The following is a 26,337-nucleotide window of genomic DNA, read 5'->3' as shown; positions in this document are numbered from 1 at the left end:
TTGTGGTCACTGAGCCCAAGGCCGCCTCCAACCCTCCTGTCACCCAGCAGCCCTTCTCTCCTCACAAACAGCAGGCCCAGCAGTGCCTTCCCTCACTGGCTCTGTCACCAGCTGTGTCAGGAGTTCTCTGTCACACACTCCAGGACCATCCTGGACTGTTTGCTCTCCGCTGCACTCTGTTGCCAGCAGACATCCCCCTGTTCCATGCCCCTTGCAGAACCCTGCACCTGCTGTCCATGGGCACCTGGCAAGGGGAGGCACTCACGGCAGAGATGCACCAGCTGCACTGGGCAGGAACCAAAACCCTCTGGCAGCACAGCTGCTGGCCTGGGTCTGGCACAGCTCTGCACGCCCCACTCCTCACGGGCTCTGGGCTGGAAATGCAATTTCACTTTCTGCCCCATGGAGAAACAGCAGGACTGCACAAACAACGGCCAGCAGGCCACATCCCAAAGGCACTGCAGCATGGAGCTGAGAAGGAAGAACACCCTTCCCCAGTTCCTAACCACACCAAAACCACCATCATTGGGACTTTTAATCTTCTGAATGTAGAATTGATTCACAGGGTGACAAGGGAATCTTCCAATGGAGTTGAAGTTTGGTAGAGTTTTTATTCTGAGTCCTACTCAGACTGTTGATTTGAAAATTTATTTTAAAATATTTTTAAAAGGCTGTGCAGTCATATGGTTTTGTTCTAATACCAAAATGGCTAGATGAAATGTACTGGCATTTTAATTACATCCAAACTGATTAGTCTGTAAAAGCTTTCCTGCAGAATAGCCACTAAACAAGAAATGAAAATCTGTGGACGGTTGACTTTTCAAATTTCTACTAAACTTATCAGACAATGAGGCATTTTCAGTCAGATCGTAGAGCAAATTAATTCCTATGGATAACTTGATTTGGATAAACCTGTTGATTTCAAATTAAAACTGCCAGCACATACTAAGTGGAAATCTGAATACTCACTTCTATGAGCTCTGAATTATTAGATAGTCATTGTCTGCCATATTAACAAAAATTATCATTCTGGCTATTTTTTTTACTTACAGCCAGCTCTTCAACACTCTTTGTAACACCAGAAAGAGAGTTTGTAGCAATGTGAACCATGGGTTGGTGGAGCATTGCAGAAGGCTCCTATGTCAGCACTAGATGTTCACATTTACCATGGCATCACTTCTTGCCTTTAATTCCAAGCTACAGTTCAGTTCCTGCAGTATAGATTCACACTTGTAGTCTGTATTTGCAGCTTGTTCTTACTTCCCTGTCCAGAAATAAATAATGCTTGGATCTCAAATCAAAATAAAATGAGGAGAGAGTCAGGTTCTGGATAGGTATAGCAAGAACTAAGAGATTTTTTTGCAAATATGTTGAAGAGTTGTTTGTACATGCTGCAAAACCAGCAGATTAAAGACTTGCACTCTAACTTGCAAGCTGAGCTTTGCCTGTTCTCTCTGGACTGATTTCTTGAGGGCAGACACTGAACCTAATCAGTAAGAAAATCAAAACCACAGGAGTAGTTTGGAGAATATTGTAAATTATTCTGTCATGATGCTTTTTGCCTAAAAGTTCTGGCCATCATCCAATTGGAGTAATTAGAGGAGATCGAGGCCATCATACTGTGCCTGTGCACACAATTCCTTCCCAGGAGTAATCCATGAAGCAACGCTGACAAATCCACGCCAGCAGCTGCTGCCACACAGCCATGAAGCAGAGAATATGTATTTCTGCTACACTTGGACAGCTGAAGATACCTCTGCTGAGCTAATTTTAGTGACTACCCACCACAGATGAGACCTTGTGGTCAGTCTCCAGCAAGTGAGAGCAGTTAATATTCTGCCTAGATGAAGTAAGTCTAGCAATACATAGACCATGGAGCCTGAGGAAAGCCAGCAGCTGTGGGAGATTTAATTTGTTTCCGTATCTTTTTTTTTAGTCATTAATTACAATCAATTATTTAAAGAATGGAAACTTTTGGCATACCATTGGCTGGAAGGTTGGTCAGTCTTCCATTGATGACTCCTCCGAAAGCATCACCCCAGTGTTTTTATCAGTAGCTCTTCCATCATCATGGCTCACACAGCATTTCCTGCAGCTCTTCCTGGAGCCAGGGGAAGGCACCAGGAGAAGGGGGAGGAAGCTGTGTGCAGAGACTATGTCAGCTGAGGAGACATTTGTTTCCTCTGATTTGACTGAATGGCTGCAGGAACCTTGCTAGCACTGCTGGCGGGGTGGCCTTTGGCAGGGCTGGGCAGAGTTTGGGGCCCAGGATCCCTCCTCTCGGTGGGACACCGGGGTGAGCAGCCCCTGTCCCAGCAAGGAGCAGAGGTTCTGTGGCTCTGCCCCAGGCACAGGGACCTTCCACTGCCACGAGCTCCGGCCGCGGCTCCTCTGGGGCAGCTCCTGCTCTGCAGCGATGATGGGCGCAGCTGGGGGTGGCTGCAATGGAGGGTGGCTTCCAGTGGGCTCTGCTGGTCTGCCACACTGGAGCCAGCAGAGCTTCTGGAAGGAGTCTCCTCTTGTGAGCTGCTGGAGCTGGAGCTGGCACTGGCCACAGAGCCGCTGTGTTCATCCCTGGCAGGCCCAGAGCACAGCAGCCTCTGGGCCTCCTTGCTGCACGATGGCAGTGAGGAGGCCATGGACCAGAGGTTCAGTATGGATGACTCAGCTTCCTGATAAACTGTGCTAAGAAAACCCTGCAGATCTAAGACACTCCAAGAAATCTGTTGGCACGTTGGGAACTCAGAATTGTTTGCATTTTGAACAATTGTCCTATGAGGGCTTTTGATGGTTCTTGTAATTTTGTGTTGATTCAGTTGATCCTTCAGAGAAGCTTTCTTAATAATATAAAACACCGGGAATTGTGGAGACCCTGTGGGGGACATTCCCTGGTCTAGGGAGACACAAGAAGCTTCCCCCAAAAAGCTGTTAGACCCCATTGGCTCCTTCCCCTGTTCCTATGTCTGTTCCTGTGTTCCTGAGCCACACCTTCCCTATTCCCTGATAGGCCCCCTTATCTTTGTACTGCCCCGAGATCAGGGTCAGCCCCCAGGCCCCTGCGGAGACAAAGTGAGACCCTCTGTGCGTGGGTGCTGGGAGCTGAACATCTCCCTGCACAGCTGAATAAAACATCTGTGGAGATTATGCAAAGGTCCTTTTTGCTTCTTTACCCTGGACTATGCTAGCAGCAATTCAGACTGCTACAGAGGAGAAGCTGCAGTACTGGCACCAAGGTTTTGGCAACTTGACCATAGGCACAGAGGGCGTGCAGGATGCTGCTCTATGAATTCCTTAACCAGCCATCTCTGGTGCTGGCATATTCCCTCCAGCTTCTGGTGCAGCCAAGGCAACCTTTGGTCCAGCAGATGACATTGTTATTTGAAAAATTCGGCCCACTCCTTGGGCAGGAGGCCATCCACAGGCTCTGGTCCTGCAGCCCCTGCTCAGCTGGGGACAGTGTTCCCTGTGGGGAAGATGGAGCAGCCATCACAGGGTCTGGGGGGCTGTTTTCAGCAAGGTGGCCAGGCTCTCTCCCTGCTGGACTCTAGCAATTGTTTGGGGGAGCTGATGGCAAATTGTATGTAGTCCTGTTCATCCTACTCAGAAAACGTGACAACTTATATCATTCTTCTGCAGAGTGGGCTGGATTTCTCTTTGCCCGCTGCAGGATGCAGCCCAGGCAGAACTGGTGGTGACAGGGCAGAGAAAAATTCACATCCTTCTTAGTGCCCTGGCAGATGGGGCAGCTCCATTCTGTCCCCATGGCCATGTCTGTCTGTCCCAGCAGCAGGGAAGAGCTGAGGACCATGAGCTGCTCTCATTGGCAATCTTGCTTGGCCAGAGCCCAAGCTCGAGCCAGAGTGGTCCAGGCTCTGTCAGTGCCCAAATAGAAGCAGAAAGGGATGTTGTATCACAACCCATTCCTTGGTGAAGGAGGTCCATAGCAGCCTCAAGAGGCGCCTCAGACACTCAACAGTCAAGGCAGTAACATATGGACAGGACACAGATGGCAGTTCATGGCTGGGAGAGCATTCGTAGGCATATCCAAGGACAAATTTCCCAGGAACTCTCCACAGCTCTGGGATCTGCCCATCAGCTCTGTCAGAAGCTTCAGCAGAACAACCAAAGTCCTAAAAAGCAGCTCCCAGACACTTTTCCTACCATCCTGCCTAAGTAGCCCAGTTGCTTGTTGCAAAACACTCTTTTTCTCCTCTTCCCCAATGCCCTGTGGACACTTGCAGCCAAAATAAAAAGCTCCTGACCCTCTGTGTGATGTGATAATACAGTTTTTATATTTCCATGCTGGGATGAAAGAAAGCTGTGCTGTGGGTCAGGAGAGGCCAGGACCCACTTGGCCTTCCTGCAGGCTGAGGTGGTCCCAGCAGACATCCTGCTGCTTTTTGGGGAATGTGTGAGGGGGAGTGGAGGGGGAGACAGAGAGGCTGAGATCATAGAGTGGAAACTCAGCTCCAGAGTGGCAGTGCAGACTCTCCCTGCTGAATGCCTGCTGGGGCTGGCAAAGAAGGAAAAATGCCCCGGTGGCACTGTGTCTCAGGGACACGTACAGGGAGGTGACAACAAACAGCAGCATGGCCCGGTCTCACAGCTCCTAGGAAGCAGTGACAGAGGAGCCTCATGTGCCAGAGATTTCAGAAAGGGTGTCTTCTCAAATGGCCACTCTTAAACTCCTCTCTTTGCCTCTTGGGTTTGTGAATGCTTTTGACAGCCACAGCATCCTGGGGCAACGCGTTCCATGATTTCATTAAGCACTCCTTGAAAAGCACCTCCCATTGTTCAACTGAGCTGCCAGCCTGGTCATTTCAGAGGGTGCTGCCTTGGTGGAGAGAAAAATCAATCTTCAGCCTTTCAGGGAGCTGAAGGAGGAGGGATTCTTCACCATCAGACACCTGGCTGGGTCCCATTCAGAGGTCCTGCTTTGTGGACTTGGTGAGGTTTGCTTGGCAATTGCCAGCGAGGTGAGAACATTGTTCTGAATTGTCCCACATACTTCATACACAGTGTGTAGAGGAGGTATGTGCTTGTTCATCTCCCTGTGTGCTCAGGGTCTGCCTTCATTTCTGGTTTTAGACCTGAGATTTCTAATGTCTGTCAGCTGTCTGTAGGATCTGTGGGTACATGCAGCTGTATTTACTGGCAGGTTGGGTATCTGACACTCATCTTTGAGTGTGGAGCCTTTATAATGCAATGTGCAAATGCAGAAACTGAGACACTAATGATGTTATTTGCCAGAGTCCCAGTCTCTGCCCAAGCTGTAATTCAACACTGCAAATTATTCTGTAGACCTGAGCCTGTGTTTTCTGTTTCCTGGCATAGTGCTTCAGCTGCTGGTGTTGCTTTTTTGAACAGGAGCACCTGACTCTTTTATCTTTATGACTTTTGCCTTCATGATTTGAAAGCAGCTCTTTATTTATTTTCTAGTAAAAGGGCCTAAAATCAAGGCTCTGGACATTTAAGAAGGGTTAAGTAGAACACTTAATGAAATTTTTATTTACGCCTGCAGTGAGCAGGTTTGAAGCCAGAAATTGGTGCCAGAGTAAGTGCCTTTCTGTGCTTGTGCTCTCCTGCTCTTCCTGTCCTTCTATGCTCCTCTGGACACAGTGGGATGTGTTGTGATTTCCTGGGACTTCTGTTGAAGGCAACTGGTTTTCTTTTCAAGGTGATTCTTATGTTTCCCCTCATGGCATCCCCAGGTGACCAACCTCCATTCCAAGGTGTCCTGCTCTGCCATTGTCACTCTGGGAGAGCTCTCTGTGACCTTGAAGAAGGACATGGACTCTGAGGTTGCTCGGGTCCTTCTCCAGATGGTGTCCAACTCCCCAGAATTTGTTCAGAAAGCAGCCAGTCAGAGCCTGGGGATCATGGTGGAGAAGGTGACTCCTGCACGAGCAATGACTGCTCTCATGGACATGGGAGTCAAATAGGTTCTTCTTCTTTTAGTGGTGTTCTTCACCTTTGTGTGTGTGGGAGGGAGAAGGGATGAGACAGAGAATGGGAATGGTGGGAAGGAAGGGTCCTGTATCCTGCATCTTCTGTGGACTCAGTGACTTGATTCTCCAACCAACCTCACTTCTTTCTTCTTGTCACCTATTTCTGCCCTCCTGCAGCCCATTACTTCTCAGAATCACAGAAGTGTAGAATGTGGGGAGTTGGAAGGGGCCCATCAGGACCATCGAGTCCAGCTCCTGGCCTTGCCCAGAACAGCCCAAGGGTCACACCAAGTGCCTGAGATTGTTGTTCAAATGCTCCTTCAGCCCTGTCAGGCTTGGTGCTGTGACCACTGCCCTGGGAAGCCTGTTCCAGTGCCCAACCACCCTCTGGGTGAAAAACCCTTTTTCCTGATATCCAAACTAAAGCTCCTCTAACGCAGCTTCCTGCTGCTCCCTGGAGTTCTCCCAGTCTGTCAGATTTTCCTAGATGTGGTGACTGATGGGGAAGGGAAAGGGCCTGCAAAGGCCAAGAATAGAGCCTTGTGCTTTTGTGGGCAGAGGGACAATTGCAATTGCAATTGCAGTGAGCAGTGTTTGGTATTTCACAGTGCTAACTACAGAGGCCCTGGGAAAACCACGTCACCTCATGATGCCATTAACTTGAGAAATGAGGAGGGTCCTTGCCCTCATGGAGCACATGGGGGACAATCTGCTGGGTGGGCACAGCCTGCACAGCAGGTGCAGCTCCTGCCAAAGGAGTCTTGTATGACTGTCATGGCCTTAGAGCTCTACTTTCAATTCAAAGTGATGTTTCATGTTAGCCTTGAGATGATGAATCACTTTACAGGCACCTTCACAGGCTGACTGCCATGGGACAGTTGAAGCAAATGCTGCCTTAAATGTTGGTGCTGGGCCTGATAGTTCCCAAGAGACACTCTCTAGAACAGGACAGCCTGGCTAAACTGCCTGCCGCCCTTTCCTCAGCTTTGCAATAGGGTAAAACATTCAGATGGATCCATTGCCAAGCCACACAGAGGAAACAGGCTGCATTGCTGGATATTCTGCAACTTCATAGCCCACAGCGTGTTTTCCCTGCATTTGTTGTTTTCCAAAAATCTGCAGATTTTGGGATACATGGGTGAAAAGAGCCTCAGTCCTGCTGCAGGTCCCTGTGGTGTGCATCTGTCCCTGGTCCCTCCACTGCCCTTCCTACTCATGGCATGGGGGGCCTGAAGCAGCTCCAGATTGAGGACAAGGTGAAGGCAATCACGGCTCAGCCTCACACAGAGGTGAGGGGGGAGCTGGGCCAATCTCTGCTGGGAGGAAGGGTCTTGTGGCAGCCCAGAGAGGCTGCGCACATTGACAGGGAACAGCTGTGCCCTGCATGTGCCCCTGCAATGAGCTGTGCTGCTGCCAGTGCCAATGGAGCTGTGGGGCTGCTGAGCTGTGGGGCAGGCAGAGGAGCAGGAGGGTGCATGTGCAGCTGAGCCATTCCTGGGGAGCACAGGGCTCTGGGCTCCCTGCTGTCCCAGGGCAGCCCCGAGGCCAGGCTGTGCCTGTGCCAGCTCTGGGCAAGTGGCTCAGGGTTTGCCCTGGCCTGCCTCAGTGTCTGCCAGCAGGAGCATGTTTCCCTGTGCAGCTGTTTGGACATTTCCAGGAAATGTGTCCCAGGAAATATGGAGCTTCAGATGCTTTAGGTTTGCATGGTGGCCTCTGTTAAACTTTGTGTCTCCGCTTTGCAGATCTGACTGGTTACAGTCTTACCGAGAAGTTTCCTTGGGACACTTCTCTCACCCACCAAGTCCTTGCCTCCCATCCAGAAGAACTCTCTTTCCTCGAAGCTCAGGAAGAAGCTGACGCCTGTATGAAGAGTGTTTGAAGAATAGGATTGACGCGTTAGGCTTGATAGTTACAGATGTACATATGTTCTGATCTTTAGATGTAGTTTTGAATTAATGTGTTTTGATTCTGTCTTTAAGTTTTGATGACATATTTTTAATCGTATATATTTTATTTTGATGATGAAAAAAAATAAATAAATAAACCAAGAGGAGAATGTCAGACCAGGACATGCCAGCCTAGAGATTATGGGAGTGCAGCTCACTCAATGTGCCAGTGTCTCACCAGATCCTTTCCTCATTGGGCCTCTCCTCTTCCTCTTTGGCCATCTTTTCTTTGTGTCATTTGTGCTGCTGTTTTCAACTTGTCATTGTAACAGGGCCACACATTGACACGTTTGGGGGACAATGGATCCAAAAGATCCTGTCTAGTCAAAGGTTTTCTACCTAGGTGTGTTCTGTGCTCACCAAAGGCCTGAGCAAAGAAACCAAGAGAAGTGTGCCCAAATCCCAAAGCTTTGCTCCTTTGCAATCTCCCACAGATCTGGCTCACAGGTGTCTTCAATCACAATTCCATAGGTAAGAAGAGGTCATGGATTTCACTGGGAAATGATGCACTGCTTTGGCAAAATCACCTGTATGTATATTTACCGGGGACAGCAGTCCAGCTGTGTTGTTTGCACCTTGTTTGCAGAAGGATGAGTGCACTGGGAGGCCAATAACAAGTGACAATGGTTCCTCAGATCTGCACTGCAGCCTGGGTGCCATTCAGCCCAGAGCTAGGGGATCATTTTTTCCCATGGACCAGTGCTTGCCAGTGGAATGAATTCCTGTGCAGCTGGAAGAAGCAATTCTGGATTCAGCTCCAGCTGTTGGTGGGCTGCATGATCGTTGACAATCCTGCCCTTCCAGAAATTATTCTGCAGTTTCCTTTCATAGTCATTTGAAGCTTTTAAACTTCACATTTCAATTTGCTTTGCCTTAGGGAAAAAGACTTCTGGGCCCGGTGCAAACTGTAACCTTTTGACAGCAAAGTCCTTATGGTTGCCAGCTTCTGATGTTACACAATATCACCTAGCTGCCTGTGTTTGCTTAGCTCTGGATCTAGTCCCGGCCTAGTAAAGCCCAGGCAGGGTGGCACATTGCAGGGAAAATTGGTCCATGAGCTTCTGGGGTTGCCATCAGCAGCAGAGTCAATGTGCCCTGTGGGGATTCCTCTGGAGACAAAATTAGGGACCTACCCCATGCCACAATATTCTCTTAGATCTTTCTAAAATATCCTAGAAAACGCTGTGAAACTTCACATCTCCTTGCACACCCACTGTTTGGAGAGGGGCATTTTTGTCCCTCCTCAAAGTCATTGCTCTTGCACATCAGAAACATGAACATCCACCAACAGGAATGATGCATGGTCCTGCTGCTGCTGCAGAGCTCTGGGCAGTGCAGACCTGGGTATTACCAATATGAGCACTTAGTTAGCATTTCATGCTCCTTCAAGCTGTCCAGATCTCAGGGCTTTTTGTTTCAAAGCAGCCACTGCACCATCTCTAGGGAAGAACAGGAAATGGGAAACAGCGACTGCCAGCCTTGCAGGGGTGTAGGAGAAAACCTGAGGTGTCTGCATCAAAAGATGAATGGGAAGAGTGTAATTGCCAAAGCAAACACTTCATTAGGATAGCAGGAGCAGTTCTTTACTGCATGCTTGCATGAAGATGATTTGGTATCTCCTTTTTGTATCTCATGCAGAAAAGGAGCTCTTAATAATACCACGCCACTTAAACCAGATTGGGATGTAGCTCTGTAGTGGTTCACAATGAAGCAGACTGCCTGCTGTGCCACTGCCAGCCTGCTGAGCCTGCGAGGGACCAGAGTGTATCCCATGCCTGTTTTGCCTCCAAGCAGAGCTTGGTTTTCCTTATTAGTGTGGAGTAAATACAAGTGTAATAAAATGGACAATTAGACTTTGGAGGATATGCTCATGCTTTCGCATGTCAGTCCTGCACCTCATGCTCCCAAGGCTTGTTACTCATCATAAAGTATTTTAACAAAAAAACCTCAGCTCTCATGTTACATCTGAAGAAAATTGCACAAGATCATGAAGAATTCTGCTGTCAGGAACAAGACAAGAGCCTTCCAACACTCACTTGCAGCTGTCCTGGATTGCTGCAGTCCTTTGTGAAAAGCTGCTGCAGCCAGAGTGTTTGGAGTTGGTTTGGGCCTGTATGAAAGATCTGTGGAGCAGTGTGCAGGGCTCTCCTGGCAGGAAACTGTTTGTCCAAGCCCAGGGACACGGTGCCGGCAGGAGCGGAGCGGCCCCGCTCCCAGCCCGAGAGTCTGTGGGCTGAGCCACGCCGGAAAAGGCAGCGAGGGGCTCCAGCCCAGCTGCTTCACTGCCCTGCCCGCCCCATGGAGCTCTGCTGTGGGAGAAAGCCGACATCGGACGAGCCCCCGAGCTTCCATCAGCTGCTGGAACTGCTCCGTGACAGCTCCTGTTCTTCTGAGAGAGACCCCGGCGCCTTCTTGTGACGCGTGTCATGGGGGGATTCTGTTTGTTAATAAACTGTTGGGGGTTTTCCACTTTCATCTATCAGTAATAATTTCCTATTGCTGGAAAGGGGTTGTTGGAACCCTTTAGAGGAGATGACTTATTGCACAATATCCTGTTTGAAGTTGTCTGAAACAGTGTGAGACAGATGGCTTCACACAGGAGCATCCCCAAGGCTGCTGAGGGGAAGGCACAGAGGAGGACAAACCCAGTATTTCTGAGGGAAACTCCTTGATACCAAACCAACCTGAGTTGTCAAACAGCAGACCTGATGTTTCGAGATATGGGCCAAAGGGGAAACCTTTCAGTGTGTTTGGTCCAGGCTGGGTTATGCTCGAGGCAAAGGTGTGTCAGTGTGTTGGATAATACTCTTTTCTTGACCTAGAGATGGGGACACTGGGAGGTGTTTTAAAAACTTTTATTCCATTTTCAGTCTCATGAGAAGGGTGAGACAATACAGATGTTATAATTCACGCCATCACAATCAGAAGCCAACTACTTCCTAATTATAATACATTATAGGCGTTTCATGGTCTATCAGCCTTTTTGCCATGCCATGTTGTAGATGCCTTAAAGCCAATTATTTGAAACTACTCCTCGTGGGTCCCACTACAATGCATCTTTCATAGCTCTGTTTTTCCAAAGTCTTATTTGCAAGGCCATCTTTAGAAACTTTTTTCTAGCTCCATTTCTCTCTCAACAATATCTGTCCTATTCCATGGAAATTTTAAAGTTACCATTTCTTGTCTCAAGATTTATATACATATTCATACTGTGTGGGCCTTCTATTAGGCTCTAAAAACTTCCTACAAAACCATTTCCCACATCAGTGCACTTGGCTCCTTCTCTCCACACTGTGCCTGGCAAGCACAGGAGCCCAGAGCTCCTGCAGAACCCATCACAGCACTCAGTGGGAGCAAACTTGTGTGCAGTCCTCACCTGGAGCTGTGGTGCCCAGCATTGCACCACACTGGAATGAGGAACTGTTCCTGCTCTTTCAGAAGGAGCTAAGGAGCTTTGGCCTTCAGATCAATTGTCTGCAGGCTCCTGCAGTGCCTGGTGCTGCTCCCTTGCCAACGGCACCCCAGGCCAGGGGGGCACATCTGGGCTGCTGTGTCTGCCTCTGGGGCTCCCTGTTCTGGGCAGTGAGGAGGAGCTGCAGAGGCTCTGCAGGACTGACAGGATGGGCTTTGGGGCTGCCAGGAGAAGCTGAGGGATGTGGGCTGCTGGAGCTTCTGAAGAGGAGAACTGCAACTGCTCCAAGGGTGGTTTCAGAGAATCCCAGGAACAGCAAGGGTGGAACAGGCCATGGAGATCAAGTCCAGTCCGTGCCCTGACACTACCTTGTCTCCCCTGAGCCTCCTCCAGGATAAACAACCTCAGCTCCCTCAGCTGCTCCTCACAGGACTTGTGCTCCAGACCCCTCCCCAGCCTTGTTGCCCTTCTCTGGACACGCTCCAGCCCCTCCATGTCCTTCCTAAATTGGGGGCACCAGAACTACAAACAGCAATCGAGGTGCTGCCCAACCAGTGCCCAGCACAGGGGAAGAATCCCTGCCCTGCTCCTGCTGGCCACACCATTCCTGATCCAGGCCAGGAGCCATTGGCCTTCTTGCCCACCTGGGCACACTGCTGGCTCATGCCCAGCCTGCTGTCCATCAGTCCCTGCAGGTCCCTTTCTGCCTGGCTGCTCTCCAGCCCCTCTGGCACCTTGTTGAGGGAGGGATGCAGGGAGGGAACAGGTCCAGATCCATTCCTTCCTGAAATGTGGTTTTTGCTGGCACTGCCAGTTCCCAGATTTTGATATTTCCCTATTCTGGCACAGCCCAAGTGTAGCAACTTGCTGGCAAAGAAAGTCAAAACAAAGCAAGGACCTGGTACCTACAGCAACCCGATCTCAGATTTGCTGACACCCCCAGTACCCAGATCGGGAATGTTTCAGATGTCTGCACAGCCTAATTCCAGCAATTTGCTGGCAGAGAAAATAAGCATCTGGCAATTTCTCAGTGCCGGCACATTCCACACCAAGATCTGGCAGTGCCCACATCTGGCAATTTCCCTCTTCTGGCACCACCCATATCCAGAATTTGCAGGCAAAGAAAGCTAAAACCTGGCAATTTCCCCTTGCCAGCACCGCCCAATCTGGAGTTTGTTGGCAGCAGGATCCCAAGAAAGATGGAAGGAAAGAAGGAAAGAAAAGAGGAAGGCATCCAGACCCAGTCCTTCCTGGAGCCTGGAGCCTGAAATGGGCTGTTTGCTGGCACTGCCAGTGCCCAGATCTGGAAATTTCCCTATTCTGGCACAGCCCAAGTGCAGCAATTTGCTGGCACAGAAATCCAAAACCTGTGGCAGCTTCCTGCTACTGGGTCGGGCACCACCCCCACATCTTGAGTTTCCTGCACCAGAACCCAGATTTGGAGATTTCTCAGTGCCAGCAGAGCCCAAATCTGGCAGATTTCTGTCGTTGGCAATGACACCACCCAGATCTGGTGTTGGCTGGCAGTGCCAGCGCCCAGATCTAAAAACTTCCTGGTGCCGGCACAGCCCAAGTCCAGTGATTTGCTGGCATAGAAAGCCAAAATTTGGAAATCTGCAGGTTCTGGCAGCAGCATCATCCAGCTCTGGTGTTTGCTGGGACCGCCAGTGCCCAGATTTGGAAATTTCCCGATGCCTTCACAGCCCAGGTCTAGCAATTTGGTTTTAGCTAGCTTAGGAAGAGAAGTTCCTTGGACTGTGGCTTTCCTTTTTCTTGGAACTGTTTAAACCTGCTCTGGACTGAAAACCCAGACAAACACCGGCAGCAGCTCACACCTGTGGCCCACCGAGGTCTGGGACACTGCATTCCAGCGCCAGAGGGACTCAGGAGAGACCGAGTGAGCCAACTACAACCCACAAAAAGGACTTTCTGAATTTGCCATCTCTTCACCACTGTCGGAGGTTTGATTTAATATTATTCATTTTTCATGTTTGTGAATACTTTACTTGTTAAATAAACTGGGTTTTTTTTCACTTTTCTTGAGGGAAATCTTTTCCTGAACTAGTAGGGGGAGGGGCCGCTTGAACTTTCTTTCTAGACGGACCCCTTTTGGAGATTTCCTCCCAAAATTTTCCCTAAGCCAGCACAAACAGTTAGCTCAGCTCACAATGAAAATTTCACCAGTGGCATCATTTCCTGGTGGCAAATCTTGTGACAGAAAATTGACCCTATTCTCCATGAGAGATTCTTGGGAAGAGCAGACAGGAGAAGATTCCTGGAAAATTGAAACAGCTTTCCAGAAGTGAAATGAAAATGAAAGAAACAATCCAAGATGCTTTCCTCTATTTATTTCTATGCTCCCCTTTTCCATGTTGCACTACTTCTCCCTCCCAGTAATTCCAGATGCACTGCACCTCTAAGATCGGTGACTTAGTGATTTTTAGACACTAAAATACCGTGAGCCACACACAGTTTTCCTTCCCCTGTTTTTACAGGAAAGCAACACTGGAGGTGTCAGTGCAGTGCTGGGCTCAGGTAGGAATCCTACCCCAAGGGAAGGTGGCCCGACAGTGTTTGACGCTCAGCAAGGACAATGCACAGCAGCAAGCGAGGGCATCGCTGTGCCCGTTTGCAGGAGTCAGGGCTCTGCATCCGGGCTCAGCGCTGCAAAGTTCCCGTGTTTGGGCAGACGGAGGGGCTGTCCCCGGGGCGCGCGGGGCTCGAACGTGGGGCTCGTGGGGCGAGCGGGGAACGGACACGGGGACGAACGGCCCCGGTGCTTCAGTTGCAGCGGCGGCAGCAGCAGCAGCAGCAGCGGCGACAGCAGCAAAAGGAGATAGACTAGAAAAATCGTTCTCTCTCTTTCTCTCGCTCTTTCTCTTTCTCTCCCTTTCCCGCTGTCGGGCACCCTTCTCTCGGGGTCCCTTGCCCGGCGTCCCTCTCCTCTCCCCGCCTCCCTCTCCCCTGCCGGGCCGGGCCATGCCCCCGGCCCGCCCCCGGCCCCGGGTGGGGCTGTCCCGTGCCCGGCCCCGGCCGTCCCGCCGCGGTCTCGCCTCCGCCCGGCTCTGGCCGTGCTGGCGGTGGCGCTGCTGGGCGGGCATCAGTGCCGGGGGCGGGGGCGGCATCGCCGCCTTTTGCCTCCGCCTGGCCCGACCCCGGCCCCAGACCCGACGCAGGGTCCAGTCCCGACCCCGGCCCCGGCGCCGGCCCCGGCCCCGGCCCTGGCCCCGGCCCCGACCCCAGCTCTGGCCCCGGCTCCTCCCGGGGCCCGCGGAGCACACACGCGGCGCGGCCGCTCCCGCCGCCTCCGCTGCGGCTTCCCCGGCCCGAGCTCCGCCGCTCGGCAGCGCGGCCGCCGGCCCCGAGCCTCCCGTGCCGCGTTCCCGGGAGCGAACGCCTGGGCATGGCCGGCCCGGGACGGGTGAGGGGCGCTCGGGGGTCGTTGCTGGCCCCGGGCCGAGCGCTGACAGCCGCGTCCCGCCCGCAGGGACGGCGCAGGAGGCCCTGCAGGAGCGGTACCGGCTGGGATCGCTGCTGGGGCGCGGCGGCTTCGGCAGAGTCTTCTCGGCCACGAGGCTCTCGGACGGCGCCCCGGTGAGCGGCGGGGCCGGCGGCGGGCGCAGGAGGAGGGGATGGAGGAGGAGGAGGGCGGAGGGCGGAGGATGGGGCTCGCAGTGCGGGCGGCGAGCTCACCCCGCTGCTGCCCTTGGCTTGCAGGTGGCCATCAAAAGGGTGCCACGGAACCGCGTCCGGCACTGGGGCGAGCTGGTGAGTGAGCAGGGCCAGCAGCCGGGGCTGCCGGCCGGGGATGAGCCGGGGCCCGGCACGGTGGGAGCTGCCAGGACGCCCCGAGGCAGAGCGGACGTGGGGCCAGCGCAGGGCGCAGAGCATCCCGGGCTGGCTGAGGGCTTCCCCAGGCCTGGCACGGCATCGGCCCCACTGACGGCATCGTGCTCCTCCCGCAGCCCGACGGCACCAGCGCACCCCTGGAGATCGTGCTGCTGGCCAAGGTGTCCACTGGCTTCCCCGGTGTGGTCCAGCTGCTGGAGTGGCTCGAGCTCCCCAACTGCATCATGATGGTGCTGGAGCGGCCAGAGCAGTGTCAGGACCTGCAGCGTTTCATTCGGGCACGGCGGTTCCTGCCCGAGGAGGAGGCGCGGGAGCTGTTCCGCCAGGTGCTGGAGGCCGTGCGGCACTGCACCAGCTGCGGGGTCCTGCACAGGGACATCAAGCCAGAGAACATCCTGGTTGACCTGGACACCGGGCAGGCCAAACTGATTGACTTTGGCTGTGGCACCTACCTGCAGGACACAGTCTACACTCACTTTGCAGGTGAGCCTACACAGGGCTGTGCTCCCGCTGATGAAATCTCATGGCCCAACATCTCCCAGCCCAAGCTGGCTGTGGCAGCGGGGATTCTCCCTTTTGCTGCCAGTCAGGGCACTGAATCTTCAGCTGAGTTGCTTTAGAGCAGGGCTGGGTGGGCAGCCATCTTCCAGCCCTGCTGGCAGCCTTTGCCAGCCACTCTGCCCAGGACTGGGGCTGGGCTGGGGCAGCCAGCCCGACCAAAACCCCCGTGGGTGGGGGTAGCAGAGAGGGAGGGCGGAACCTGTGCCCCAGCCACTTTGGTGTGCAGATGAGAGGAAGGGCTTGGACTGCTCCACTCGCCCTGTTTGCCTTGGCTTCATAATATTTTTGGGGCAATGCAGGCATGGAGGATAATGGCAGGTTTTTTCCCCAGCATGGAGTGGGTTTTTCCTTTGCATGTCATGGTCGGGCCTAGCCAGGGCTGCCCTCTTCCAACACCAGAGGCTTCTTTTCCAACCCTAACTTTGTGCACAAGTCCCAGGTGCTGGCGAGAGGGCAGTGGTCACCCTGTGTGCCCCTGATGCAGCCCCCGCAGGCGCAGGGATGCTGGGGCCAGGCTCTGGGAGCAGCAGCATCCCCCTGATGAACTCCATCTGTATTCCATAGGAACACTGTCCTACAGCCCCCTGGAATGGAACGACTTTGGCTGGTACCATGGCGAGGCAGCAACGGTCTGGTCCCTGGGCATCCTGCTGCACCAGATGGTCTGCGGGGAGCACCCTTTCAGGAGGGGCCAGAACCTCAGCTGGGGCCAGCTCCCGCTGCCACAAAGGCTCTCTCAAGGTGGATCCTCTTCTCTGGGCACGGGGGGAATGCCAGTGCTGGGAGCCAGCAGCGGGGTCGTGGGCATCCCGCTCTGGCAGCTGCTGAGGAGGTGGCACATGTCCTGCTCTCCTCCAAAACAGGGAATTGATGGGAAAGTTAAGGCCCAGCTCTGAGCACATCCAGCATGGCTGGGAAATGGGAATAGTGGGGTAAAGCAGACAGGAGCCTTCTCTGTCTGACCGTCAGTTTCTGCTTTCTCTCCCCAGAGTGCAAAGACCTGATCAGGTGGTGTTTATCCATGAACTCCTTGGACAGACCCGCACTGGAAGACCTGTTCTGTCATCCTTGGATGTGGGATATTCCTCTGCCATAGAAGAAGGGAGAGAGCCACAGGCACACTTTGATCCAGAGTCCTGGTAAGTTCCTGCTCCACATATGCCTTGGCAGTCAGAAGCAAAGGAACCCAGAGCTTTTTGTGCTGCCTGTGTCACTGCACCGGGGTCATGGGATGGGAACACACAGCCCTTGTGCTGGAGCTGAGCTGCTCTGCCCAGCACTGGTGGCCGCCATCCCAGCTGGTTTTGCTTGTCCTGGTTCCCTGACAGCTGGGGCCCTGGGCAGAGCCCTGAGAGCCTGGTCTGCCCCCAGGGAAGGAGAAGGAGCCCCTGGAGAAGCTGCACCAGGTGGGGATGCTGCTGCTGCTGCTGCTGCTGCTGCTGCTGGAGACAGCGAGGGTGACATCAGGGATGACAAGCTCTTCCTCAGCCTGGCCACGGGAGGCTGAAGGTGATGCACTTTGATTCTGGCACCTTCTTCAAAGCCAAACTCCACAGGGAATTTGCAGATGAGTCCCCACCCAGGGAAATTCTGCCAGATTTGGGCATTGCCCAGCATCGCGGGGAACCAAAGGCTCCCCCTTTGCTGGGGCAGATGCATCTCATTCTTCAGTTGCTGCCCAGCTGCTTTTGGCAGGGCTGGGAGGATGGGCTGGGGTGGGTACGAAATGGGAGTGGGGTCCTGGCTCTGCCAACAGCCCCCAGCACCCACTGTGCCCCGGGCTGGGGCTGGGGCTGGGGCAGCCAGCCCGACACAAACAAAGCACCATGGTGGGAGCAGAGGTGGGGCTCCAGAACCTGTGCACAGCTGCTTTGCTGTGCAGGCAAGGAAGGGCTGGGCTGCTCCACTGCCCTTGTTTGCTTCGGGGCTACTGTGATTTTGGGGGGCAGTGCAGGGGGGGAGATAGAAAGTGTGGGCTTCCCACAGCCATGGCTGGGTTTTTCCCTACCATGTAGGGGTTGGGCCTTCCTCAAGGCCCTGACAGACATAAGAGATTTACCGTTTTTCTTGTTTTCCCTTTTTGTCTCTAAACTTTTCAATAATGTGTTGTTTGTTATTCCAGAGGAAGCGTTCGAGGTGGTCCAGTGTGGATGGGGAAGTGCTGGGGAGCAGCTGTGGCGTGGATGGGCCGTGCCCTTGGAGAAGGCTGAGGCCATGGTTTGGGAGCAGCTTTTCTTGCAGCCGTGGGTGGCGTGAGGTGGGTCCCTGTGTGCCTGGCAGGGTGGGATCAGAGCTTTTGGGAGCTGGCAGCGAGCACAGGAGCATCCTGCTCTGGGCAGCTGCTGAGGGCTGGATGTGCCGTGGCTGGCTGCAGGCTGGGCACATGTCCTGCCCTCCTGCTCTGTGCCAAAGGCAGCAGGGACGGGCAGCTCTGGGCACAGCTCTGGGCACAGCCACCATGGCCTGGGCATTGCAGGCCTTGGCACAAGGGCACAGGAGCCCTCAGCTGACGGGCAGTTTCTGCTTTCTCTCCTTGCAGCCGGGCTCTGCGGGTGCTGAGGCTGCTCTGGGCTCTGCCAGGGCTCTGCTGGGCTCAGCCCTGGGCCCAGCTGGGCTGGCTCTGCCCTCACATTGCTCTGACAGCTTTGCATCAGACGAGCCCGTTGCGAGCACAGCGCCTAAGCTTTCTGCTTTGGCAGGTGAGTGAGACTCTGCTGCAGGTCCAGAGATTGCAGCTGGGGACACACATCCAACTGGCAAGGACCCAAACTCTCCACAGTCCCAGCTGAGCGCCTGGATCTGTACAGGGTGTTTTGTCTGTCCCATTCTTCCTTCTTGACTGGCTGGAATTGTGCAATTGCACTTTGTTCCTCCTCTAGAAGTGCCATGAGTGGGCCAAAGCTGGCAAGTGGGCCGTGTTCCTGAGGCAGTGCAGTCTGGAGCTGGTGGATGGAGAATTGCCCTTCTGCACTTCCAAACCAGAGCAAAAAGCCGTAAGTGGGACTTTGTGACTCTAAGAAACTCCTGACAGTTTCAAAGGGAATGTGCAGCTCATTCGCAGGGTGAGAAGGAAGGTCATCTTCTAAAGGATTTGGGCTTTGACAGAGTTTCCATTCCCAGTCCTGCTTGGAGCTGGAAGGGCACAAAGCAATTTCCTCTTGCTTCGAGCACAATTTCAAATACCAGTGTTGGGAACAAAGCCCCAAATCTTTTAAGAGGCTGCTGAGGTCAGTAAGATGGATCCATGCCATCAGCACATTTATAATGTAAATGACTGAGTTCTCTTTTTAAAAAGATCATTTACCTCTTAATGCAAAGAATGTATCTTTGCATTTATGTTTTGGTTTTTTCACTAACATTGTGTTATGTTTTTTCACTAACACTTGGATTTTATTCTTATCTTTTACAATTTACCTATTTTTTTCCTTTTTCCTTTTTTTCCCTCTAAATAGAAAACATCTCCTACAGAAGAAATGTCCTTTGCTCCTGGTTCCTGTGTGGAGCAGCTCCCTTCCTGCTGGCTGAGCTGCTCAGGCACAGCCTGGCAGCTCCTGGTCCTGCAGGGCTGAGGCTTTTCCCCATTGCTGGGCACAGACTGATGGAGCAGCACTGCTGAACACGGGCACACAGAGGGACCAGCAGCAGCTGCCTTTGGCCACCTGAGGCTCCAAGGCCCAAACTCTGAGCAGCCAGGGCTGGAAGAGACTTGCAGGATCTGATCCCTGACTCTGGGCAGACAGGACTGCACAAATGACCCCACAGCAGCAGCAGCAGCAGCAGCACATGGAGCTGACTTTGAGCACAGCCCCTGCCCCTCTTCCCTCCCGTGTGCAGCGGTGTCACAGCAGCCTGAGGCACCTGGGAGCCCCCAGTGGCAGCAGGGACTGGAGATGGCAGCCCTGGGCTCCTGGAGGCTGTGCAAGGAACGGAGCTGGGCACGCCCTGTGCATGGGGAGCTTCCAGATGGAAAAGGCTGCTGTGCCCAGGCAGCCCCAAGGGCAAAGAAAGGAGGCTCTGGAGAACTGGATCTGTGCCAGTGCTACAGTCCTGGGCAGCAGCCAGCGAGCCCTGGTGGAACAGAGGGCACAGCAAGAGGGACAGAACCAGGCAAGGGCAGAGACTGGAGAGAGCCAGGCCTGGGAGCAGGAACAGCTGCTCCATTGCACTCTTGGAGAAAGCTCTTGGCTGGTTCAAAGCAGTGAAAGGCGTGAAGGGCAGAGAGGAGGCCACAGCAAACAATGCTCCTGTTTGCACAGCCTCCCGTCTCCGTGTCCCAGAAGGAATTGCATGGACTGTGTTCTTCTCTCCGAGCCGTCTTGTTCAGCATGAGCAGCTCAGCACCAGGAGCTGAAGGAGCTGAAGCCTCAGGCCACAAGAGCTGGGCAAGAGGGAACTTTTGGAGCAAAGGAATGCTGCTAAAATAGCCCCAGCTGAATGCAGTGGATATAATCATGGAATCACGGAATCCTTTCTGTTAGAAAAGCCCTCTGAGCTCACCCAGTGCAGCCGCTCACCCAGCAGTGCCAAGCCCAGCACTAAACCACGTCCCTGAAGTGCCAAGGCCGGGACACCAGCCCTGAGTGAGGCCTGGACAGCAGGCCCTGAGCCAAAGGTGGCCTCTGGATGAACCTTCCAAGCAAAGGTTATCTTTGTATCTGCTCCCTAATGAAATGTGCATGGTTTTTAGCACTGAGATAGATGTAGCCACTCATTAGTGAAACATGTCTTGACCTTTGTGTATTTAGAAGCCAGGCAAGGCCATGAAATCTGACATCTGGCCTTGTTTGGGGCTGTATGGTCAAAGTCAGCTCCCTTGGTTCTTCCTTGAGCCCTTGCCAGGCTTTGGGAGGGACCCAAGAGGAGGATGAAAGCAGATGTTGCCACACTAGCAGTGCTGTCAGTTTGTTCATTCAGCACTGTCAGAGCTGGGCCCTCTCCCAGCGGGGTTGGAGCCTCACCTGGGGCTGGAGGCACCTGCAGGAATTCCCAGTGCCCAGGAGTGGCTCTGCAGCCCTTGGCTGTGACAGCTTCCCCAGCTGCTGTGTGGGTCTGGGGGATAGTAAAGGCTGAGTGTAAATGCTGCTGGATCTTTCTTAATCACTGCAGGCAATCTTTGGTGGGGATGGTTGGGTGCATTGCTGAGCTGCTCCTTTTGTGATTCTTTGCTGCTCTGAACTGCAGGAAATGACACTGATTCCTTCAGTTGGAGTCTGTGTCTCTGGTGCTGACTTTGCCCACTGGTAAAACAAAACTGGCCCAGTCTGGCCAGATCCCAACAAAATGTCACTTGTTCAGTGTCAATGTGAGGAATCAGTCCCATCACAAATTCCCAGCTGGGAAGCCCTTCCCTGGAGTTCCCTGGCTCTGGAGTGGGCTGAGGTTGGATCCCCGTGTGAGCAGTGGGGCAGTTGGGTAAAAGAAGCTGCACCCCTGGATGGCTTCAAATGCATCCAAAAATTGCACATGGAAAAGAAAAAGACCTTGTGGGTTTGGGTGGACAAAGATGAATTTGTTGAGAGTACATAGGAAACAGCACCTTCAGAAGGAACAGTTATGGTTGGAATGCTCCCACATGGAGCAAGAGAAGAAGGTTTTAATCTTGAGCTCAGATGCATTTGTGCAAGTGAAATATCTATATACATAACAATTATATATGTATTTATAGTATAATAAGACCTCAATATATCTATTTATATATATTTATTTATGTCTGTATCTATCTATATTTCTATATCACTATCTATGTATAAAATTATATAATAATGTGAAATAGTGCTGACAATACTAATTTGGTAGCTTTGGCTGCTCAGGGATGTAACACTAAATACCCTACAGAACAGGACTGGCCAGGACCCTAATGTCAGTGGTCAGCTTTTTGAGATTGTATACAATGAAAAAGGGAGGAAGGGAGGATATTGGCTATTTTTGCAGGGTTTGCTGATACTGTGATGCAGAGTGCTTTGTCTGTTCCTGTGAAAAATACAGTGATTTTGCCTGCAGGGTTTTTCATGTACCAGGTTATGCACAAGCTGCAGGACTGGTTAAAAGGGTGAAGGGGTCGTTAAAAGAGCAGTTGAAAAAATGAGGAGATGGGAACCTTTGTCCATGGAGAACCATCTCCCAGATGTGCTCCATGCCCTTCACAATGGCCCACTGGGGAAATGGAACCCCCTGGCTGTGCACGGCTGCCCCCAGTTTGTAAATCCAACCATGGGCAGTGAGACTTGGGCTGCCTGGGAAATTGTTCTGGCTGTGATGGCCCCTGGCAGGGCCAGCCCAGAGGCTGCAGGGCTGGGCCTTCATGCATTGGAATTCATTAGGAAAAATTCAAGGCAAATGAGAGCTATCAGTACAGAAACAGGAGTTCAGATTCCTCCAGGACACTTTGCTTTGGTAACTGCTCCCTTGGAGCTTGGCCTTGCAAAGTGTTTCTGTCATGGCAGGAGGAAATGATGCAGAATATCAAGGAGAAATTACAGTAATTCTGTAAACAATAACAAACAAGATTGGATTATTCAACCCCATGACAGACTAGCACAATTATTGATCTTGCAATTTTAAGAACGATTGTGAAAAAAGGAGATCCACCTCCAGTCACCACCATTTGTGGAGATAAAGGGTTTGGATGCAGCAGCCCTAATAATGGAGCCAGAGTGTGGGTCCAGAGGCCAAAAGGCCCTCCCGAGGCAGCTGAAGGAGCAGCTCCTAGGAGAGACAACTCTGAGTCCTGAAACCTGGGCAGGAACAATGGGAATGTGTCCCTGCAGCCAAGTATTGTGTGTGAGAACAAGTAGATCTGCCAGGATATGGTTTTACACATCCTGCCAGACCAGATCTCCCTGTTTGCCCCAAGGGCCCCTTTGGAACATGCTCTGATCCACAGGGCTCCATGTGAAGGCTGCTGTGACACTGAGGGACTTGCACAGGAATTCCATCCAGGAGCCTGGGTGCCCCTCAGGCACTGGGACCACGCCCCTTCCAGCCAGAGGGGAGAGGGCCCCCCAGGCCTTGTTAGCCACAGACAGCATGGGAAAGCTGAACAGCAAAGGGCCTGGGGGCATTATTCTGGAATTAAAAAGGTGCCAGCTCCATGCACAACAGAATTCTTGTTCCTAATTGGAATGAGATTGAGAAAAAAGAATGAAGAACAGTGTCACTAAAGTACTGCTGATGTCTGTAAGGTGTACCGTGATAGTCAGCCAGAATCTTTGTCTGCCACAAACACCTCTGGTGTTTCACCAAGGAATTGGTCATGAAAATGTAATGATAGGTTATGATGGATTGCTGAGCTTCTTTTGTAATTCTTTGCTAATGATGATGTGCTTTGCTGAGCATATCCTTTTGTAAATCTCTGCAGCTGTGCATGATATAAATGACACGATTCCTTGAGTTGGTGTCTGTGTCTTTGGTCGTGACCCTGCCCACTGGTGAAACAGGGCCCCCGCTTGCCTAAGTGTTCCCTGGGAAGGCAAAAGCCCTCACTGCAAAATTCCCCCCTTCCTCCCTGTTCGCCCCTTCACACCCTGAGCATGATGTGCTCTGGTCTGGGGTATGCCCAGGGTCAGTTGGGGTCCCCTGTCCTGGCTGTGCCCCCTGCCCAGCTCCCCCGCAGCCCCAGCCCCTCCCGAGCGTGGCTGGACGAGGGGCAGGACAGGCCTTGGCTGTGCTGCAGCTCAGCAAGAACAAAACCATCTCTGTGTGCCCAGCCCTGTGCTAAGCACCCGGCCCAGCAGTGTCTCAGTGCCAGGGGCTGTGCCCTCAGTCCCTGCCAGGGGTTTCCATGGCAACTGCCAGGCCAGGTGACCCAGGTGTTCCCCCCAGTGCCGGTTGCCGTGGAAACAGTGCCCAGCCCCGCCCCTTTCTGTCTGGCTGACCTGGCCTTTGGCCCTGGCAGTGCCGGTGGCTGCTGGTTGCTGGTGCCTGAGCGGCCAGCGCGGCACAGGGCAGGTGGCCATGGCACAGCCCCCAGCAAGGTATCCCCTCTGGCTCTGGGCACTGACACCAGCCCTGAGCAAGGGCCCAGGGCAGCTTCCCATGGCCACCAACCATCACAACGTCTCTGGGCATTGGTTGCCATGGCACCAAACCAAGGAATGGGTCCCCGTGGACGTTACCATGGCACCTGGTGGCACCAACGAGTGTCACTGCAATTGTAGCTGGAACAGCCCTGGCACCGCTTTGTCCTGAGGGTTGCCGTGGCAGCTGAGGACAGTAACAGCTGGTGCTCTGCAAGGGCCCTGGGGCAGACGGGAAGGAGCAGCAGAGCAGGGGCTGATCCATCCCCAGTGTGCTGCACAGCCCAGGGCAGCGTCCCAGAGCATCCTCATGGAGCTGCCAACAACATCCCCCCTCTGCAGCCCTGGCCTCTCCCCCAGCTCACACAGGTGCCCCATCCTTGCAGGCACAGACACGGCAGCACTGGCTCAGCAGCCCCTGTTTGCATTGCACACAGCAGGGGGAGCACCCCCATGCTGTTGGTGTGGGGACATGAACCTGAGGGAGCACAAATGCCATCAGCGCCTGGGGCCAGCAAGGGCTGGGGGACACCAGGGAAACCACTCATCTTTGTCCTGGCCTCTGCATTCAGCCAGAAAGTTTGTTCCCTTCAGCTGGGAGTTTCCTGTGCCACAGCAGATGCTGTTGCTCAGAGCCAGGGCTGCCTGGCAGCCACTCCCAAAATGCCTTGAGCATTTCCCTTGCTTCACCTTGGCTTTCTTTACTCTTCCTGATACAAATGTCTTCTAATTCCCCACCCCAGGAGACCCAGAACTAGACACAGCACTCGAGGTGCTGCCCAACCAGTGCCCAGCAAAGGGAAAGAATCCCTGCCCTGCTCCTGCTGGCCACACCATTCCTGATCCAGCCCAGGAGCCATTGGCCTTCTTGCCCACCTGGGCACACTGCTGCCTCATGCCCAGCCTGCTGTCCATCAGTCCCTGCAGGTCCCTTTCTGCCTGGCTGCTCTCCAGCCACTCTGTCCCCAGCCTGTAGTGCTGCAGGGGTTGTTGTGGCCAAATTGCAGGACCCGGCACTTGGGCTTGTTAAACCTCACCTTGCTGGATTTGGGCCCTGGATCCAGCCTGTCCAGGGCCCTGTGCAGAGCCCTCCTACTTCCATCCTCTATCAGATCCAAACTCACACCAGTTTGGTGTCATCGGCAAATTTGCTGATGTTGGACACAATCCCCTCATCCAGACCATTCCATGAAGACATTGGAATCCACGCTGGCTGGCTCTGATCCCTCGGCCATCCTGTGGGTGCCCTGTGATGGCACTCAAGGTGATCTGTTCCATAACCTTGCTGGGCACCCAGGTCAGGCTGACAGGCCTGGAGTTCCCCAGATCCTCCTTCCAGCCCTTCTTGGGGATGGGCTCACACTGGCACCTCCAGCCCTCTGGGCCCTCCCTGCTGAGCCAGCACTGATGGTAAATGATGGAGAGCAGCTTGGGAAGCTCATCCGCCAGCTCCCTCATCCCCCTGGGATGGATCCCATCTGATCCCACACGCCTGTGAGCATCTGAGTGGCTCAGCAGGTCACCCACTGCTTCCTCCTGGATTCCAGAGGGGCTGTTCTGCTCCCTGTGCCCATCTACCAGCTCAGCAGAGCACTTGTTCTCAGGACAGCCTGTCCTAATATCGAAAATTGAGAGAAACAAGATGTTAAGTAGCTCTGCCTTCTCCTCATCTTTAGTTACTATATTCCCCACCGCATCCAATAAAGAGTAGAAGTTTTCCTTACCCCATGTTTTGCTATTAATATCATTGTGGAAACATTGTCTATATTTTTTCACAGAAGTGGTCAGGTTAAACTCTAATTGAGCTTTCACCTCTTAACTTTTTTTCTGCACAACTTCACAACATCCATAAACATTTCCTAAGCTGCTTGACCTTCTGCCTAAAGTTGAAGGGCCTCTTGTTACCCTTGATTTGCCACAAAATCTCCATGGCCATCCAGGCCAGTCATTTTCCGCACTAGCTCATCTTTTGCCACACTGCGACAGGCTGCTCCCTCCCCCTTAGGATTACTATCTTGAAATGTGTCCATCCTTCCTGGACCCCTTTGTTTTTAAGGGATGTTTTCCTTAAAAAAAATCAGGACCTGATTTGGTACTCCCAAAATCAGCATCCTAAACAGGCCAAAGTCTGCCGTTCCTATTTCCAGTGTAGAAGTTTTGTTGCTGCCCCCGCTTCTTTCCCAGAACATTGAAAACTTAATTATTTCATGGTCACTGTGCCCCAGCCAACCTCTGAGCCCCACATCTGCCACCAGCCCTTCTCTGTTTGTGAACAGCAGCAGACAGAACTTTCCTTGGCAGTGGGAGTGTTACCAAAAATTCAGTAAAAGAGAGAACTCCTTAAAACCAATGCAGCATTAAAAAGCAGCATTATTTATTCAGGGGGATGCACAGGGGACAGCTCCTCCCAAAGCCCTGCAGGCTGAGTAAAGGAAAGTTTCTGTTTATATTCTGTATATTGCACACATATTCATTGATTGTCCCAGACTAAACATAAATATGATAATGGTTTCCCCAAAATCATTCATATATTTCCCGTCCCCTTCACCCATGTGTTGTTCAGTCTTGGGGTCTCTCTGGTGGTCCCTGGTGGTCGTGGACCCCAA

The 26,337-nt window shown here is 52.8% G+C and overlaps 2 protein-coding genes across 2 annotated transcripts in view; both read left to right on the top strand.

Annotated features, from left to right (window-relative positions):
* Window positions 1-26,337, top strand: part of LOC131096396 (zinc finger protein 271-like) — a 459,223-nt gene that overhangs the window by 158,996 nt on the left and 273,890 nt on the right. The gene's annotated exons all lie outside the window — the stretch shown is intronic.
* LOC131096493 (serine/threonine-protein kinase pim-1-like) lies at window positions 14,277-16,812 on the top strand (the record flags this gene model as incomplete). Its single annotated transcript, XM_058044834.1, has 6 exons — window positions 14,277-14,469; window positions 14,554-14,900; window positions 15,024-15,074; window positions 15,272-15,638; window positions 16,281-16,457; window positions 16,706-16,812. Coding segments are annotated over 6 exons (1,242 nt in total), but the record flags the coding sequence as incomplete, so codon positions are not given.

Source organism: Melospiza georgiana, unplaced genomic scaffold (assembly GCF_028018845.1).
Source record: "Melospiza georgiana isolate bMelGeo1 unplaced genomic scaffold, bMelGeo1.pri scaffold_29, whole genome shotgun sequence".
Lineage (NCBI taxonomy): Eukaryota > Metazoa > Chordata > Aves > Passeriformes > Passerellidae > Melospiza > Melospiza georgiana.
This window is presented reverse-complemented; position numbering and strand designations above follow the sequence as displayed.